Raw genomic sequence first — 17,547 nt, 5'->3', positions numbered from 1 at the left:
CATCTTGTCTGGACCTTGAGTCCATAATAAAGTTTATTATTTTATTATTATATTATTATTATTAATATTATTATTATTATTATTATTATCATTTATGACGCGCTGAGTTACTCCAGCACTTTGTGTGTTTTCTTTTCTGTAAACCCGCATCTGCAGTTCCTTGTGTCTCGCAAGAAGGGTCGCGGCCAGAAATTCCTTCGCCATTCAATCACGGCTGATCAATGCATTTCGTTGTCTCTGTACTGTACACTGACAATGACAATTAAAAAAATTGAATCTGAAATGTCACCCATTCCTGCTCTTCAGCTGAAATCTGCCCAGCAATTGGTGACCAATGATAAATAAGGAGAGGGCGGGGGCCGGGTTATGGACGGGCGGCGCAGCCAATGGGAGGGGTCACTGGGGGCGGGACTGGGTTATGGACGGGCGGGCCAGCCAATGGGAGGGGGCACAGGGGGCGGGCTCTGGCGCTGGGGAATCCCCCATGACGTCACTGCCCGGGGTTGCGGGGCGGAGACGCGGGAAAGATGGAGCTGCTGGTAGTCGCAATGTCGCTGCTGCTCCTGGCCCGGGGACACCCGGCACTGGGGCTCGGAGGTGAGCAGGGAGAGGGAGAGGGAGAAAGAGAGGGAGAAAGAGAAAGAGAGGGAGAAAGAGAAAGAGAGAGAAAAAGAGAAAGAAAGAGAGAGATTGAGAGAGAGGGATTGAGAGAGAGGGATTGAGAGAGAGGGTCAGAGGGTGGGAAAGAGTGAGTGAGAGGGTGGGAGAGAATGTAAGTGAGAGGGGGGAGAGAGAGGGAGAGAGAGACGGTGGAGGTGATAGAACAGAGGGAGAGAGAGGGTCAGAGTGAGAGAGAGGGAGGGGGAGAGAGATAGAAAGAGAGAAGGGGAGAGAGAGTGAGAGACGGGACGAGGTATTAGGGAGGAGGGATGAAGAGGGGGAGAGAGAAAGCCCAAGGAAGAGGGTGGCGAGGGTGAAAAAGGGGAGAAAGAGGGGAGGGAGGGGAATGGAGTGGATGAGGTGAAGGGAATGGAGGAAGAGGGGGAAGGGATAGAGGATATGACTGGGGTTGCTGTCCTGGGACAATGTACTGGAGCAAGGGTTTGCTCGCCTGGGCTGAACTTGAGACACTTGAAACCAAAGATCCTAAAGCGAGCAAGAAAGTCCACTCCTGCTAAATCCAATCGGCTGACATGTAGTACGCAACCCAGCGGAACGTCGGCCATTTTAGTAACCCGACCCGACTTTGTATAACGTCTGAAGAAGGGTTTCGGCCCGAAACGTTGCCTATTTCCTTCGCCCCATAGATGCTGCTGCACCCGCTGAGTTTCTCCAGCATTTTTGTGTACCTCCGACTTTGTATATCCCTCTCGCAGTGTAATCAGCGTTACGGGGGAACAGTTTGTGTGTGTGATTATAGGGTTAGATTCACGCTTCATAGAATCATTGTTTGAAACTCCAAGCACTTCCTGCTTGCTGGAAATGTGAACCAGTGCAACCATCTAACAGCATCCAGTAGGGGAAACAGTTATAGTTTCTAGCCAAAACTTTAAGAGACTGTACATTAATTGTAAATTGTTTAGTAATCAGAAGGTGGGGTCACAGTATGAAACAGGCCCTTCGGCCCATTGATTCTGTACTAGCCCACTGGGGTGGAGGAGGAAGGTTTTTCAAAGTTTAGTTTAGAGATGCAGCGCGGAAACAGACCCTACGGCCCACCGAGTCCGCGCCGACCAGCGATCCCCGCACGCTAACACTATCCGACACACACTGGGGGCAATTTACACTTTTTATCCAAGCCACTAAAACTACAAACCTGTATGTCTTTGGGAGGAAACCGGAGCGCCCGGAGGAAACCCACGAGGTCACAGGGAGAACGTGCAAACCCCACACAGACAGCACCCGAGGTCAGGATCGAGCCAGGGTCGCTGATGCTGTGAGGCAGCAGCCCTACCAACAAGGGCAGCATGGTGGCACAGCGGTAGAGTTGCTGCCTAACAGCGCCAGAGATTCATGTTTGATCCTGACTACGGGTGCTGTCTGTGTGGAGTTTCCCCGTGACCTGCGTGGGTTTTCTCCGGGTGCTCCGGCTTCCTCCCACACTCCAAAGACAAACAGGTTTGTGAGTTAATTGACTTTGGCAAGAGTTGTGAATTTCCATGGTGTGCAGTGGGATAGTGCTAGTATACAGGGTGACCGCTGGTCGGTACGTACTGGGTGGGCCGAATGGCCTGTTTCCACGCTGTATCTCTATGGTCTACGAGCCGAGTCACCCCACGTTGGGTCCGGGGGAGAGAGATATTTCTTATTTTAGTTTAGTTTAGTTTAGTTTAGAGATTTTACCGAAGCCAATTAACCTGGGGACCTGCAGGTCTCTGAAGTGTTGGAGGAAACCGGAGCACCCAGAGAAAACCCACACGTGTAACGGGGAGAGTGTTAAGATTATTAAGGGTTTGGACACGCTAGAGGCAGGAAACATGTTCCCGATGTTGGGGGAGTCCAGAACCAGGGGCCACACGCACAATTTAAGAATAAGGGGTAAGCAATTTAGAACGGAGACGAGGAAACACGTTTTCTCACAGAGAGTGGCGAGTCTGTGGAATTCGCTGCCTCAGAGGGCGGTGGAGGCCGGTTCTCTGGATGCTTTCAAGAGCGAGCTAGATAGGGCTCTTAAAGATAGCGGAGTCAGGGGATATGGGGAGAAGGCAGGAACGGGGTACTGATTGGGGATGATCAGCAATGATCACATTGAATGGCGGTGCTGGCTCGAATGGCCTACTCCTGCACCTATTGTCTATAAATGTTCAAACTCTGTACAGGCAGGATGGAACCTGTTTCTCCGGTGCTGTAAGACAGCAACTCTACCGCTGTGCCATCGGGCCTTCTCTGCAGCCCCTGATTCTCCATGTCTCCCTCCAGTATGTGTCTCACTGCCCGCCTCTATGGCGACTTTACATCTTGTATCATGCAGCCCAGAGCTCTAACTTGTTTTTGCTTATATCTCTCTCTCTCTCGCCCTGCACTCGAGTGTGTGTGTGTCTGTGTGTGTGTGTGTGTGCACGGGCTGGTGTTGCAATAGTCTCAGTGGGACGGGCGATCACGTTACAGAAAACCCGTGATTGTGGTCTTGGGAATGACTCAGAGAGCTGAGTCAGCGACTGGTTTTGTTGAGTCTGCGACTCTGGGGCTGGAGTGGGGGGAAGGTCAGTGATGAGCAGAATACAAGGAACTGCAGGCGCTGGTTTACAACAAGGGGCACTAAGTGCTGGAGGAACGCAGCGAGGCAGGCAGCATCTCTGGAGAACATGGTTCGATGACATATCCGGTCACCCTCAGTGATAAAGTCATTCACACTCCCGGCCATTCGCCCCGTTAACTAACTCAACAGTCAAGTAGAACTTTGGTTAATTTTAGTTTAGTTTAGAGATACAGTTCGGAAACAGGCCCTTCGGCCCTTCAAGTCCGCACCGACCAGCGACCCCCCACTAACACTATCCTACACACTCTAGGGGCAATTTACATTTATACCAAGCCAATTAATCTCCAAACCTGTGTGGAATTCTCTGCCTCAGAGGGCGGTGGAGGCCGGTTCTCTGGATACTTTCAAGAGAGAGACAGATGGGGCTCTTAAAGATAGTGGACAATAGACAATAGGTGCAGGAGTAGGCCATTCGGCCCTTCGAGCCAGCACCGCCATTCAATGTGATCATGGCTGATCATCCCCAATCAATACCCCGTTCCTGCCTTCTCCCCGTATCCCCTGACTCCACTATATTTAAGAGCCCTATCTAGCTCTCTCTTGAAAGCATCCAGAGAACCGGCCTCCACCACCCTCTGAGGCAGAGAATTCCACAGACTCACAAATCTCTGTGAGAAAAATTGTTTCCTCGTCTCTGTTCTAAATGGCCGACCCCTTATTCTTAAATGGAGTCAGGGGAGAAGGCAGGAACGGGGTACTGATTGAGGATGATCAGCCATGATCACATTGAATGGCGGTGCTGGTTCGAATGGATGAATGGCCTACTCCTGCATCTATTGTCTATTGCCACCCCGTCTTTGACCTCCGTTAACCCCTTTGCGCTGCTGTTGTCTTTTCCAGGGCGTAACATGTGGCTGATCAAGGAGAAGGTTCTGCAGGCGAGGGAGCAGCGAGCCCGGGACCACGTGCGGGAGGGCCAGCGTTGGTTCTCTGCAGCTCTGGGCAGTGCCCAACATCTGGAGCCCCAGGAGGAGTTCTTCCCCCAACCTCTGGATCACTTCAACCGTCAAAACAATGCCACGTACAAGCAGGTGAACACTGGCAGGCTATCGAAACATAGATACATAGAAACAGGAGAAGGCCATTCGGCCCTTCGAGCCAGCACTGTCATTCAATATGATAGAAAAATAGAAATTAGGTGCAGGAGTAGGCCATTCGGCCCTTCGAGCCTGCACCGCCTTTCAATATGATCATGGCTGATCATCCAACTCAGTATCCCGTACCTGCCTTCTCTCCATACCCCCTGATCCCTTTAGCCACAAGGGCCACATCTAACTCCCTCTTAAATATAGCCAATGAACTGGCCTCAACTACCCTCTGTGGCAGAGAGTTCCAGAGATTCACCACTCTCTGTGTGAAAAAAGTTCTTCTCATCTCGTGGCTGATCATCCAAAATCTTACTTGCATCTGATTTTCCCTCTCTCTCACTCAATATCTCTCTTCACTCTCACAGAAACATAGACAATAGGTGCAGGAGGAGGCCATTTGGCCCTTCGAGCCAGCACCATAATTCATTGTGATCATGGATGATCATCCCCAATCAATAACCCGTGCCTGCCTTCTCCCCATATCCCTTGATTCCACCAGCCTCTCATGCTATTTCACTCAGACATCTCCCTATATCTCTCCCCTTCTACCCCGCACTCTCTCTCTCTCTCTCCCTCCCTTCCTCCCCTCTCCATCTTACTCTCCCCTCTCCCTATCTCTAGTTCTCTTTCCTCTTTCTCTCTCTTCTTCTCCCTTGATCATTCTGTCCCGCCACCTCTAGCTGTCTCCACCACACGCTCGTCTGAAGAAGTGTCTCGACCTGAAACGTCACCCATTCCTTCTCTCCAGAGATGCTGCCTGTCCCGCTGAGTTACTCCAGCACTTTGTGTCTATCTTCTGTGTGGGAGGATTCCTTTCATCAATGTGCCTTTGTTCGGCAGAGATACTGGGTGAACACGAAACTGTGGGAGCCGCAGGGGGGCCCGGTGTTCCTGTATATCGGAGGTGAAGGGGCCCTGACCACCTACTCTGTCCTGGCAGGTACAGCGCTGCATGAGTGGATGGCTCGTTGACACGGTCTTGCTTTTCCTCCTGTTTCCCACCCCCCCACCTCACTCTCCACCATCCCCACCTCCCCCCACCCCCCCCCCCCTCCCCACCCTCCCCTCCCCCCCCCCCCCACACAAACTTGTACATGTTTGGAATGTGGGAGGAAACCGAGTGACCAAAGCAAACCCACAGGGAGAACGTGCAAACTCCGTATCGACAGCACACAAGGTCAGGATCGAAACCGAACACGGTGGGCCGAAGGGCCTGTTTCCGCTCTGTATCTCTATACTATACTACTAAACTCATGATTTGATGGGCCCAATGGCCTCTATATATGTTGCAAGGCAAAATAGAACAAAATATGAGGGGTTTCGGCCCGAAACGTCGCCTATTTCCTTCGCTCCATCGATGCTGCTGCACCCGCTGAGTTTCTCCAGCACTTTTGTCTACCTTCGATTTTCCAGCATCTGCAGTTCCTTCTTAAACAAAATATGGGGAAGTCTGGATAAGATCGCTAGTGAGGACACACCCGTGCACTGGTCCGCAAACTCGAGGTGGTCTAACATAATCGTGGTGGCTCAGCGGTAGAGTTGCTGCCTCAGAGCGTAAGAGACCCGGGTTCCACCCCGGCTACGGGTGCTATCTCTTCCCAGTTTTCCTGTGACCACGTGGGTTTTCTCCGGGCGCTCCGGTTTCCTCCCACATCCCAAAGCCGTGCGGGTTTGCAGGTTAATGAGCCCTCTACAGCAATTGCTCCCCTAGTGTGCAGGGATTAGGTGCAGGAGTAGGCCATTCGGCCCTTCGAGCCTGCACCGCCATTCAATATGATCATGGCTGATCATCCAACTCAGTATCCCGTACCTGCCTTCTCTCCATACCCCCTGATCCCCTTGGCCACAAGGGCCACATCTAACTCCCTCTTAAATATAGCCAATGAATGTGTTTGCCGGGGCTGTTGTGACTTTGCTGCCCACCTGATACTTGCCTCCCCCCCCCTCCTCCTCCACTCCCTGCAGGAGAGCACGTGGATCTGGCACGGAAATACCGTGCGCTGCTGGTCGCCGTGGAACACCGGTACTATGGGGCTAGCATCAACCCCGATGGGCTGAATCACCACAACCTCCACTTCCTCAGCAGCCAGCAAGCGTGAGTTTCTGTGTGTCTCTGTTTCTGTCTGTGTCTGTGTCTCTGCCTGTGTCTCTCTCTGTCCCCCTTTCTTTGTCTCTGTCTCTGTCTCTCTGTGACGAGGATGAGAGGGGATCTCATTGAAACATATAAGATCATCAAGGGCTTGCACACGCTAGAGGCAGGAAACATGTTCCCGATGTTGGGGGAGTCCAGAACCAGGGGCCACACAGTTTAAGAATAAGGAGTAAGCCATTTAGAAGGGAGACGAGGAAACACTTTTTCTCACAGAGAGTGGTGAGTCTGTGGAATTCTCTGCCTCAGAGGGCGGTGGAGGCAGGTTCTCTGGATGCTTTCAAGAGAGAGCTAGATAGAGCTCTTAAAAATAGTAGAGTCAGGGGATATGGGGAGAAGGCAGGAACGGGGTACTGATTGGGGATGATCAGCCATGATCACATTGAATGGCGGTGCTGGCTCGAAGGGCCGAATGGCCTACTCCTGCACCTATTGTCTCTGTCTCTGTGTCCCCATTTCTGTTTCTGTCTGTTTCTCTGTCTGTGTCCATGTCACCAGGAGAGGGGACATATGAATACAGAATGAAACTCAGCGGGTCAGGCAGCATAGAACATGGATAAGTGACGTTTCGGGTGGGGGGTCTTTGACAGACTGATTGTGGGGGTGGGGAAAGCTGAACAACAGGAGAGCCTGTGTTAGTTTTTTTGTTTTAGAGATACAGCGCAGAAACAGGCCCTTCGGCCCATCGGGTCAGCGCCGACCAGCGATCCCCGCACACTAACACTATCCTACACCCACCAGGGACAATTTTTACATTTACACCAAGCTGCAAACCGGCACGTCTTTGGAGTGTGGGTGGAAACCGAAGACCTCGGAGAAAACCCACGCAGATCACGGGGAGAACGTGCAAACTCCGTACAGACAGCGCCCGTAGTCAGGATCGAACCCGGGTCTCTGGCGCTGTGAGGCAGCAACTCTACCGCTGCGCCACCGTAGGTAGTCACAAGCGAGGGAGGGTTTTGACGGTTGAAACAAAGGCCAGAGCGTTTGCTGGCAGCACGGTGGCGCAGCGGTAGAGTTGCTGCCTCACAGCGCCAGAGACCCGGGTTCGATCCTGACTACGGGTGCTGTCTGTACGGAGTTTGCACGTTCTCCCCTTGACCTGCGTGGGTTTACTCCAGGGGCTCCGGTTTCCTCCCACACTCCAAAGAGGTTAGTTGGCATTAATAAAAATTGGCAATTGTCACTAGTGTGTGTGTGTGTGTGTAGGATAGTGATAGTGTGCGGGGATCGCTGGACGGCACGGACCCGATGGGCTGAAGGGCCTGTTTCAGTGTGAGATGGGATTGGGGACCTGTGGTTTGGGAAGCCAGAGGGAGGGAAATAGCAGGAGATAGACACAAAAAGCTGGAGTAACTCAGCGGGACATGCAGCATCTCTGGAGAGAAGGAATGGGGGATGTTTTGGGTCGAGATCCTTTTCAGAAGGGAGTATGTTCTGGCGGGGGGGGGGGGGGGGAATGGGGGTGTCTGTTGGTTCTGCCAGGGGTGTGGACTCCGCTAACTCTGTGTATGTGCGTGTCTCCTCTCTTTCCTCCTCCCCTCTCCCCTCTCTCCCCCCTCCCCCCCTCCCTCCTCTCCCCCCCCTCCCTCTCCCCCCCTCCTCTCTCCCCCCCCCTCCCTCTCTCTCCCCCTCTCCCTCCCCTCTCTCCCTCTCTCCCTCTCTCTCCCCTCACTCCCTCTCTCTCCCCCCCTCCCTCTCTCCCCCCTCCCCTCTCCCCCCCCCTCTCTCTCTCCCCCCTCCCTCTCTCTCTCCCCCCCCCCTCCCTCTCTTCCCCCTCTCTTTCCCTCCCTCTCTTTCCCCTCCCCCTCTCTCCCCCCTCCCCCCTCTCTCCCCCCTCCCCCTCTCTCCCCCCTCCCCCTCTCTCCCCCCCTCCCCCTCTCTCCTCCTCTCCCCCTCTCTCTCTCCCTCTCTCTCCCCCCTCCCCCTCCTTCTCTCCTCCCCCCACCCCCCTCCTTCTCTCTCCCCCCCAACCCCCCCCTCTCTCTCCCCCCCTCCCCTCTCTCTCTCCCTCCCTCTCCCTCCCTCCCCCTCTCTCTCTTCCCCCCTCCCTCTCTCCCTCTCTCTCTCTCCCCCCCTCCCTCCCTCTCTCCCCCTCCCCCTCTCTCTGTGGGGCAGGCTGGCAGACTTGGGCCACGATGCATGCCTTTATATCCCACCGTTACAACTTGTCGAAGCTCAACAAGTGGATCTGTTTTGGAGGCTCCTACCCGGGCTCACTGTCCGCCTGGTTCCGGCTCAAGGTGAGGGGGGTGTGGGGGGGTTGAGGGGGGTATTTGGGAGGAGTAGGGGTGAGGAGGAAGGGGGGCAGCAGTCGCCAACACAGCTCACAAATCACCTCAGTCACATCCCCATCCAGTCTACTCCAGCATACAATCACGGCCAGTCACAGAGAAGGTAGAACCGTGTTCCATCCAGCCTGTACACAGTTTGAACATTATAGACAATAGACAATAGGTGCAGGAGGAGGCCATTCGGCCCTTCGAGCCAGCACCGCCATTCAATGTGATCATGGCTGATCATCCCCAATCAGTACCCCATTCCTGCCTTCTCCCCATATCCCCCTGACTCCGCTATCTTTAAGAGCCCTATCTAGCTCTCTCTTGAAAGCATCCAGAGAACCAGCCTCCACCGCCCTCTGAGGCAGCGAATTCCACAGACTCACCACTCTCTGTGAGAAAAAGTGTTTCCTCGTCTCCGTTCTAAATGGCTTACTCCTTATTCTTAAACTGTGGCCCCTGGTTCTGGACTCCCCCAACATCGGGAACTTGTTTCCTGCAAGTCGCAGGAACAGAATCAGGCCATTCGGCCCAATAAGTCTACTCCGCCATTCAATCATGGCTGATCTATCTCTCCCTCCAAACCCCATTCTCCTGCCTTCTCCCCATAAGCTCTGACACCCGTACTGATCAAGAATCTATCTATCTCTGCCTTTTAAAATACCCACTGACTTGGCCTCCACAGCCGTCGGTGGCAATGAATTCCACAGATTCACCACCCTCTGACTCCCCCCAGAAACTGCCCCTGAATCTGGAGGTGTGTGCGTTTGTTTTCACACTTCTGTACCTTTTGCCCGAGGGGGGAGGGGAGAAGAGGGAGTGACCGGGGTGAGACTGGTCCTTGATGATGCTGCTGGCCTTGCCGAGGCAGCGTGAGGTGTAGATGGAGTCAATGGAAGGGAGGTTGGTTTGTGTGTGTGATGGTCTGGGCTGCGTCCACGATTCTCTGCGATGTGTTGCTGTGTGTGTGTGTGTGTGTGTGCGTGAGTGTGTGTTGCTGTGTGCGCGTGTGTGTGTGTGCGCGTGCGTGTGTGTGTTGCTGTGTGTGTGCGTGCGTGTGTGTGTGTACCTGCGTACCTGTCTCAGGTATCTGCTCTTCCTACAGTTCCCTCACCTGGTCCACGCTGCCGTTGCCTCTTCCGCACCTGTCCGCGCCCAGCTGGACTTCACCGCCTACAACAAGGTAAGACCCGCCCCATATCTCTACATGGGGGGGGGGGAGAGGTAGCGTGGGGCTAAAAGATTTTTACACCGCAAGGTGGCAGTCTGGAATGCATCCGCGAAAAAATTATGTAGACGGGTCTCGACCCGAAACGTCGCCAATTCCTTCTCTCCATAGATGCTGCCTCGCCCACTGAGTTCCACCAGCGTTTTGTGTCGACCTAAAGGGCCTGTCCCACTTTCACCACCTCTGCCGAGTTTGCCCTTGACTCATACTCGCAGCATGGTCGTCACGAGGGTGTAGGCAGGGCCGTGACGCTGGTCGTAGGTACTCGTGGCATCAAGTAGGTCGGGGTGTTTTTCTCGCCCGATGAAAAATGTCCACGAGTAAAAAAGGTCGTGAACTAGGTCGTGAAAGTGGGACGGGCCCTTTAACCTGGCATCGTGTACAGCACCGACATTGTGGGCCGAATGGCCTGTTCCTGTGCTGTAACCATTCTGTAATGTGGACACAATTAGCAGGAAGATAGAGGATGACAAACCGTTTTTTAAAAATCCAACACAAGGCAACTAAAGAAGCAATAAGGGAAGATGAGGAAAGAATGTGTGGAGATCTTGCTTGTTTTTCCATCCACAGGTGGTGTCTCGGAGTTTATCTAACCATGTGGTTGGGGGCTCGCCAGAGGTGAGTGTGGATTCAAGCGCTGCATAATGTTGGCCTTGCTACTCATCTTGTGTGGGCTTTGCCTTTTCTCTCCCACCACCCCCATCTCTCTCCCCCCCGCTCTCGGTTCTCCTCCCCCTCTCTCTCTCCTCCCCTCCCTCTCCTCTCCCCCCCCCCCCTCCCCTCTCTCTCCCCTCCGCCTCCCCCCTCCTCCCCTCCTCTCTCCTCTCCGCCTCTCCACTAGTTTGCCCCTCCCCCCCCTCCTCTCCTCCCCCCCCCCCCTCTCCCCCTCCTCCCCTCCCACTCCCCTCTCTCCCCCCCTCCCCCCTCCCCCCCCCTCTCTCTCTTGCTCCCCCTCCCTCCTTCCTCTCTCCCTCTCCCCCCCTCCCCTCCTCTCGCCCCCCCCCTCTCCTTCTCCCTCCCCCTCCTCCTCCTCCCTCTACCACCTCTCCCCCCTCTCTCTCCCCCCCCCTCTCCCCCTCCCTCTCTCTCCCCCTCCTCCTCTCCCTCCTCCTCCCCCCCTCCCCCCCCCTCCCCTCCCTCTCCCCTCTCCCCCTCCCCTCCCCCCCCCCTCTCTCTCCCCTCTCCCCCTCCTCTCTCTCCCCCCTCCCCCTCTCTCTCCCTCTCCCCCTCCCCCCCCCCCCCCCTCCCCCCCCCCTCTCCCCCCCCCCCCCTCTCTCTCCTCCCCTCTCTCCGCCCTCTACCCCTCCATCCCCTCCACTCTTCTCTCCCCCCCCCTCTCCCTACTCCCCCCTCTCCTCCCCCCTTCCCTCTCCTCCTCCCTTCCCCCGCCTCCTCCTCCCCCTCGCCTCCCCCTCTCCTCCCCCCTCCCCTCTCTCTCCCCCCCTCTCCTCTCCTCCTCCCCCTCTCTCTCCCTCTCCCTCTCTCTCTCTTCCCATCTCTCTGTCCCCCCCCCTCCCCCTCCCCCCCCTCTCTCTCTCCCCCCCCTTCTCTCGCCCCCCCCTCCCCCCTCCCCTCCCCCTCTCCTCCTCTCTCCTCCCTCCCCTTCCCCCCCTCTCCTCCCCCTCCCTCTCCTCCCCTCCCCCCCTCTCTCTCTCCATCCCCCCCCCCTCTCCGCCTCCCCCTCTCCTCCCCCCCCCTCTCTCTCCTCCTCCCCCTCCCCTCCTCTCCCCCTCCCCCCTCCCCTCTCCCCCCCCCTCTCTCTCCCCCCCCCTCTCCTCCTCCTCCTCTCCCCCTCTCTCCCTCTTTCCCCCCTCTCCTCTCCTCCTCCCCTCCCTCCCCCTCTCTCCTCCCCCCCCTCTCTCCCCTCTTCCTTCCCCCTCTCTCTCCCTCCCCCTCTCCTTCCCTCTCTTTCCTCTATTTCTCCCCCTCCACTCTTCCTCCCTCCTCCCCCTCCCTCCTCCCCCCCCCCCCCCCTCTCTCCCCCTCCTCTCTCCCCTCCCCCCCTCTCTCCCCCCCCCCCCCCCCCCGCTGGTCTAACCCGTGTCCCCGCTCTGTGGGCAGTGCCGGGCGACGGTGGCGCGCTGCGTTTGGCGCGGTGGACGAGATGTTGGCGCGGGGAGAGTCGGCGGCGCTGGAGCGGGATTTTTCGGTCGGTCGTGCCGGCAACTGGACGGGCCCGGGACTACGGCTCGCGCTGGCCGGCAACCTGGCCGACGTGGTGATGGGCACCGTGCAGTACAAACCGCGAGCTGGGCGTCGACGCCACCATCGCCAACCTCTGCCGCCTGATGGCCAACACGCGCCTGGGGGCACCCGTACCGGAGACTCGTGGCTCTCAATGCGGTAACTGGGGTGGGGGAGGTGAGGGGGGGGAAGAGGGGGTGAGGGGGGAGGTGAGGAATATTTGGGATGTGAGGGATGAGGAGGGGAGGGGTGAGGATGAGGGTGTGGGAAGAGAGGGGGGTGAAGGGGGAGGGGTAAGGAGGAGGGGTTAAGGGAGGGGGGGTGGAAGGGGTATTTGGGGGGGAGGGGTGAGGAGGGGAGGATGAGGGTGGGGGGAGAGGAGTATTTGGGGATGTGAGGGATGAGGAGGGGAGTGTGGGGATGAGGACGGGAGGGGGGTGAGGGGGGTATTTGGGAGGGGTAGGGGTGAGGAGGGGAGGGTGAGGAATGAGGGAGAAGTGGGGTGGGGAGGGGTGAGTGGTAAGGTAAGAGTGTAGAGGGGGGGTGAGGGTGGGGAGTGGGGGAGGGGAGGGTGTGTAGGATGAGGGACGGGGGAGGGGAAGGTGGAGGAATGGGGAGTGAGAGGGATGGGGAAGGGGGGAATGAGGAGGGGCGCGGGGATTGTGAGGAGGGGGGGTTGACTCTGTGCTGGCTTCATGTGTCTTGGTTCTGGGACCCTCTGATGGAGGCTGCAGCAGTTTAACCCCTCAACAGCCAGGCCTTGTCTGGTGGGGTGTTAGGGTTGAGGTGAGACGACATATAAGATTGTTAAGGGTTTGGACACGCTGGAGGCAGGAAACATGTTCCCGATGTTGGGGGAGTCCAGAACCAGGGGCCACAGTTTAAGAATAAGGGGTAAGCCATTTAGAACGGAGACGAGGAAACGCTTTTTCTCACAGAGAGTGGTGAGTCTGTGGAATTCTCTGCCTCAGAGGGCGGTGGAGGCCGGTTCTCTGGATGCTTTCAAGAGAGAGCTAGATAGGGCTCTTAAAGATAGTGGAGTCGGGGGATATGGGGAGAAGGCAGGAACGGGGTACTGATTGTGGATGATCAGCCACGATCACATTGAATGGCGGTGCTGGCTCGAAGTGCACCTATAGTATTGATCTGCTGCTGCCCCCAGGGCTACATGGAGCGGATGTCGTTGAACTGCACGGACAACTCTTACCAGAGTGCGTTGGAGGAGCTGAGGAGCGAGGTGGTGAAGCCGTACGGTGTGGGCGAGCGCCAGTGGTACTACCAGACCTGCGCCGAGTTCGGCTACTGTGAGTCCAGTTCACTTAATAGTTTAGAGATTCACAGCGGAAACAGGCCCTTCGGCCCAGCGAGGCCGTTCCCACCTGTGATCCCCGCCCACCTACAATCAGTGCGGCACGGTGGCGGGGTTGTTGCCTCAGACTACGGGTGCTGTCTGTGTGGAGTTTGCATGTTCTCCCCGTGACGTTGTGGGGTTTCCCTCCAAAAGACACTGAGTTACTCCAGTACTTTGTATTTTATTTGGGTCACTGCTAGTGTTTGTTAATTCTTCTCTCTCTCTCTCCCCACTCCCCCCCTGCCCACCCTTTCTCCCCTCCCCCCTTGCCCCCTCTCTCTCCCCCCTCTCACACCCCCTCTCTCCCTCCCCCCTCTCTCCCCCCTTCCCCCCCCCCTCTCTTTCCCCCCTCTCTTTTCCCCCCCCTCTCTCTCCCCCCTTCCCCCCCCTCTCTTTCCCCCCTCTCCCTCCCCTCCTCTCTCCCTCCCCCTCCTCTCTCCCTCCCCCCTCTCCCTCCCCCTCTCTCCCTCTCCCCCTCTCTCTCCCTCCCCCCTCTCTCCCCCCCCTCTCCCCCTCCCCTCTACTATGTTCTGTTGTGCTGAAGCAAAGCAAGAATTTCATTGTCCTAAGCGGGTGCAGCAGCATCTATGGAACGAAGGAAAAAGGCAACGTTTACTGGCCGAAACCCTTCTTCAGTCTGAAGAAGGGTCTCGGCCCGAAACGTTGCCTATTTCCTTCGCTCCATAGATGCTGCTGCACCCGCTGTGTTTCTCCAGCATTTTTGTCTACCTTCGATTTTCCAGCATCTGCAGTTCCTTCTTAAACATTTCATTGTCCTATACATGGACACATGACAATAAACTCACTTGAACTCTCTCCCTCTCTCCCCCCCCAGACCAGACCTGTGAGGATGAGGGGTGCCCACTCTCGCGCTGGCTCACACTGCGTTCCCAGGTAGACTTGTGTGCCCAGGTGTTTGGCATCTCTGCCAGCAGCGTGCAGGGGGCGGTGGATTTCACCAACGACTACTATGGCGCCGACAGACCCAAGGCCAGCCGCATCTTCTTTGTCAATGGTGAGGAGGGGGCGGTCGGGGGAGGGGTGAGGGGCGGCTCACAGCAGCAGTGGGGGGGGGGACTTGTTAACCACATAACCATATAACAATTACAGCACGGAAACAGGCCATCTCAGCCCTACAAGTCCGTGCCGAACAAAAAATTTTTCCCCTTAGTCCCACCTGCCTGCACTCATACCATAACCCTCCATTCCCTTCTCATCCATATGCCTATCCAATTTATTTTTAAATGATACCAATGAACCTGCCTCCACCACTTCCACTGGAAGCTCATTCCACACCGCTACTACTCTCTGAGTAAAGAAGTTCCCCCTCATATTACCCCTAAACTTCTGCCCCTTAATTCTGAAGTCATGTCCTCTTGTTTGAATCTTCCCTATTCTCAAAGGGAAAAGCTTGTCCACATCAACTCTGTTTATCCCTCTCATCATTTTAAAGACCTCTATCAGGTCCCCCCTTAACCTTCTGCGCTCCAGAGAATAAAGACCTAACTTATTCAACCTATCTCTGTAACTTAGTTGTTGAAACCCAGGCAACATTCTAGTAAATCTCCTCTGTACTCTCTCTATTTTGTTGACATCCTTCCTATAATTGGGCGACCAAAATTGTACACCATACTCCAGATTTGGTCTCACCAACGCCTTGTACAATTTTAACATTACATCCCAGCTTCTATACTCAATGCTCTGATTTATAGCCATTAATCTATTTATAGCTTTAATCTAGCCATTGTCTTCCTTCCCCCCCCTCCTCTCCAGGTGACATCGACCCCTGGCACGCGCTCAGTGTGCTGAGGAACCAGTCCCGCTCCGAGCTGGCCCTGGTTATCAACGGCACTGCCCACTGCGCCAACATGAACCCCCCCAACACCGGCGACCCCCCCTCTCTCCGGCACGCCCGACAGGTGAGACCCTCAAACCCCCCTTCCCCCGCACCCTCCCTTCCAAATCCCCCCCCCTTCCCCGCCCCTACCTCTCCCCCCCTCCTCCCGCACCCAATCCCCCCTCACCAACTCTCCTCCCCCACCCTGCACCCCCCCCACTCTCCCTTCCTCCCTTCCCCCCACCTCCCCCGCATCCCGGAGAAAAACCCACGCAGGTCACAGGGTGAACATGCAAACTCCGTACAGGCAGCACCTGTAGTCAGGATCTCTGGTGCTGGGAGGCAGCAATGTCACCATGCTGCCAGTTCTTGGGTCCCAGTGGCCTGTTTATGTGGAATAATCCCCCACCCCCCAGCATTGGTGAATGCAAATCCCCGGAGCCTCGAGCTGCACAGTTTGAAGAATTAATGGGGGGGTTTTTTGTAGTAATTCCTCCTCCTTTCCAAACAGATAATCGAAGATCAGATTGGCGAGTGGCTGTCCAGAAGCCCCCTGTATCCGTTGTAACGGGGCTCGAGACGTCTGTCGCAGGGAGAAGGATGTGTTTGCAGCCTCTCCACAGATGCTGCCTGACCCGCTGAGTTACTCCAGCTTGTTGTGTGTCTCTCTTCACTGTTGCACCCTCTGCCTTTTGCTCTGCGACTGGTAGGGATGTGGATTGTACGAAGGTCTGTACCTTGTGACTGCATCTAGTCGCGAAAAGGGAATCGAATCAGCTATAGAGTTATAAAGTCATACAGTGAGTGAAACCAGCCCAACTTGCCCACACTGACCAACATGCCCCATCTATACTCATCCCTCCTGCCTGCGTTTGGCCCATATCCCTCTAAAGGGCCTGTCCCACTTTCACGACCTAATTCACAACCTTTTTTACTCGTGGACATTTTTCATCAGGTTGAAAAAAACGCCCCGACCTACTTGATGCCACAAATACCTACGACTAGCATCACGACCTACCTACGACCTTGTTACGACCATGCTGCGAGTATGAGTCAAGGGCAAACTCGGCAGAGGTCGTGAAAGTGGGACAGGCCCTTAAACCTGTTCTAAACATGTACTTGTCCAACAGTGTCTTAAATGTTGATATAATACCTGCCTCAACTACCTCCTCCGGCAATTTGTTCCATACACCCTCCAGCCTTTGTGTGAAATAGTCAACCCTCGGGTTCCTATTAAATCTTCACCCCCCCCCACCTTAAAACTATGTCCTTTGATTCTCCATTCCGCTACTCTGGACAAGAGACTGTGCATCTATAACCAATCTGTCTCTCCCATCATTTTGTATCGTATCTCAGTAAATTCCCCCTCTCTCACCTGCTCCTTCTCTCTCCCTCTCCTCTCCTTACATGTGCTCCCCTTCCCTGAAATCTATCAACTTCACACGTTCTAGGAGCAGAATTAGGCCATTCGGCCCATCAAGTCTATTCCGCCATTCAATCACGGCTGGTCTATCTCTCCCTCCTAACCCCATTCTCCTGCCTTCTCCCCATAACCCCTGACACCCGCACTAATCAAGAATCTATCTATCTCTGCCTTAATATATCCATTGGCCTCCACAGCTGTCTATGGCAATGAATTCCAGATTCACCGCCCTCTAAAGATAAGACTAAAGAAATTCCTCCTCATCTCCTTCCTGAAGGAACGTCCTTTAATTCTGAGGCTATGGCCTCTGGTCCTAGACTCTCCCACTAGTGGAAACATCCTCTCCACATCCACTCTATCCAAGCCTTTCACTATTTGGTACGTTTCAATGAGGTCCCTCTTCTAAACTCATTCTTCTAAACTCCAGCGAGATCAGGCCCAGTGCCGACAAAAGCTCACCATAAGTTTGGCTTGTTAGGGAGCAAGGCTTCAAAAGTCTTGTCAGAGGTTATGGGGAGAAGGCAGGAGAATGGGGTTAGGAAGGAGATAGGATCAGCCGTGATTGAATGGCGGAGTGGACTTGATGGGCCGAATGGCCTAATTTAACACCGATGAAGACCATTTATGATTTTATGAAGCCAAGGGTGTTGTGCTGTTTGGAGGATCTCTGCATTGATACCACTCGGCCTGATCTCCCTGCCCTCTACCCCCCTCTCCCCTTGTCCAATGCACCCATCAACTGACCTGAC

The 17,547-nt window shown here is 55.3% G+C and overlaps 1 protein-coding gene across 1 annotated transcript; it reads left to right on the top strand.

Annotated features, from left to right (window-relative positions):
* Window positions 1-508: 508 nt before the first annotated feature.
* Window positions 509-16,637, top strand: LOC129714245 (thymus-specific serine protease). Its single transcript, XM_055663790.1, is given in 15 exon segments — window positions 509-597; window positions 4,100-4,290; window positions 5,188-5,287; window positions 6,313-6,452; window positions 8,623-8,739; window positions 9,881-9,958; window positions 10,574-10,621; window positions 12,065-12,082; window positions 12,084-12,242; window positions 12,244-12,315; window positions 12,317-12,346; window positions 13,350-13,491; window positions 14,374-14,553; window positions 15,312-15,457; window positions 15,887-16,637. Coding segments are annotated over 15 exon segments (1,548 nt in total). The 5' UTR covers window positions 509-527; the 3' UTR covers window positions 15,944-16,637.
* Window positions 16,638-17,547: the final 910 nt, after the last annotated feature.

Source organism: Leucoraja erinacea, chromosome 38, assembly GCF_028641065.1.
Source record: "Leucoraja erinacea ecotype New England chromosome 38, Leri_hhj_1, whole genome shotgun sequence".
NCBI lineage: Eukaryota > Metazoa > Chordata > Chondrichthyes > Rajiformes > Rajidae > Leucoraja > Leucoraja erinaceus.
This window is presented reverse-complemented; position numbering and strand designations above follow the sequence as displayed.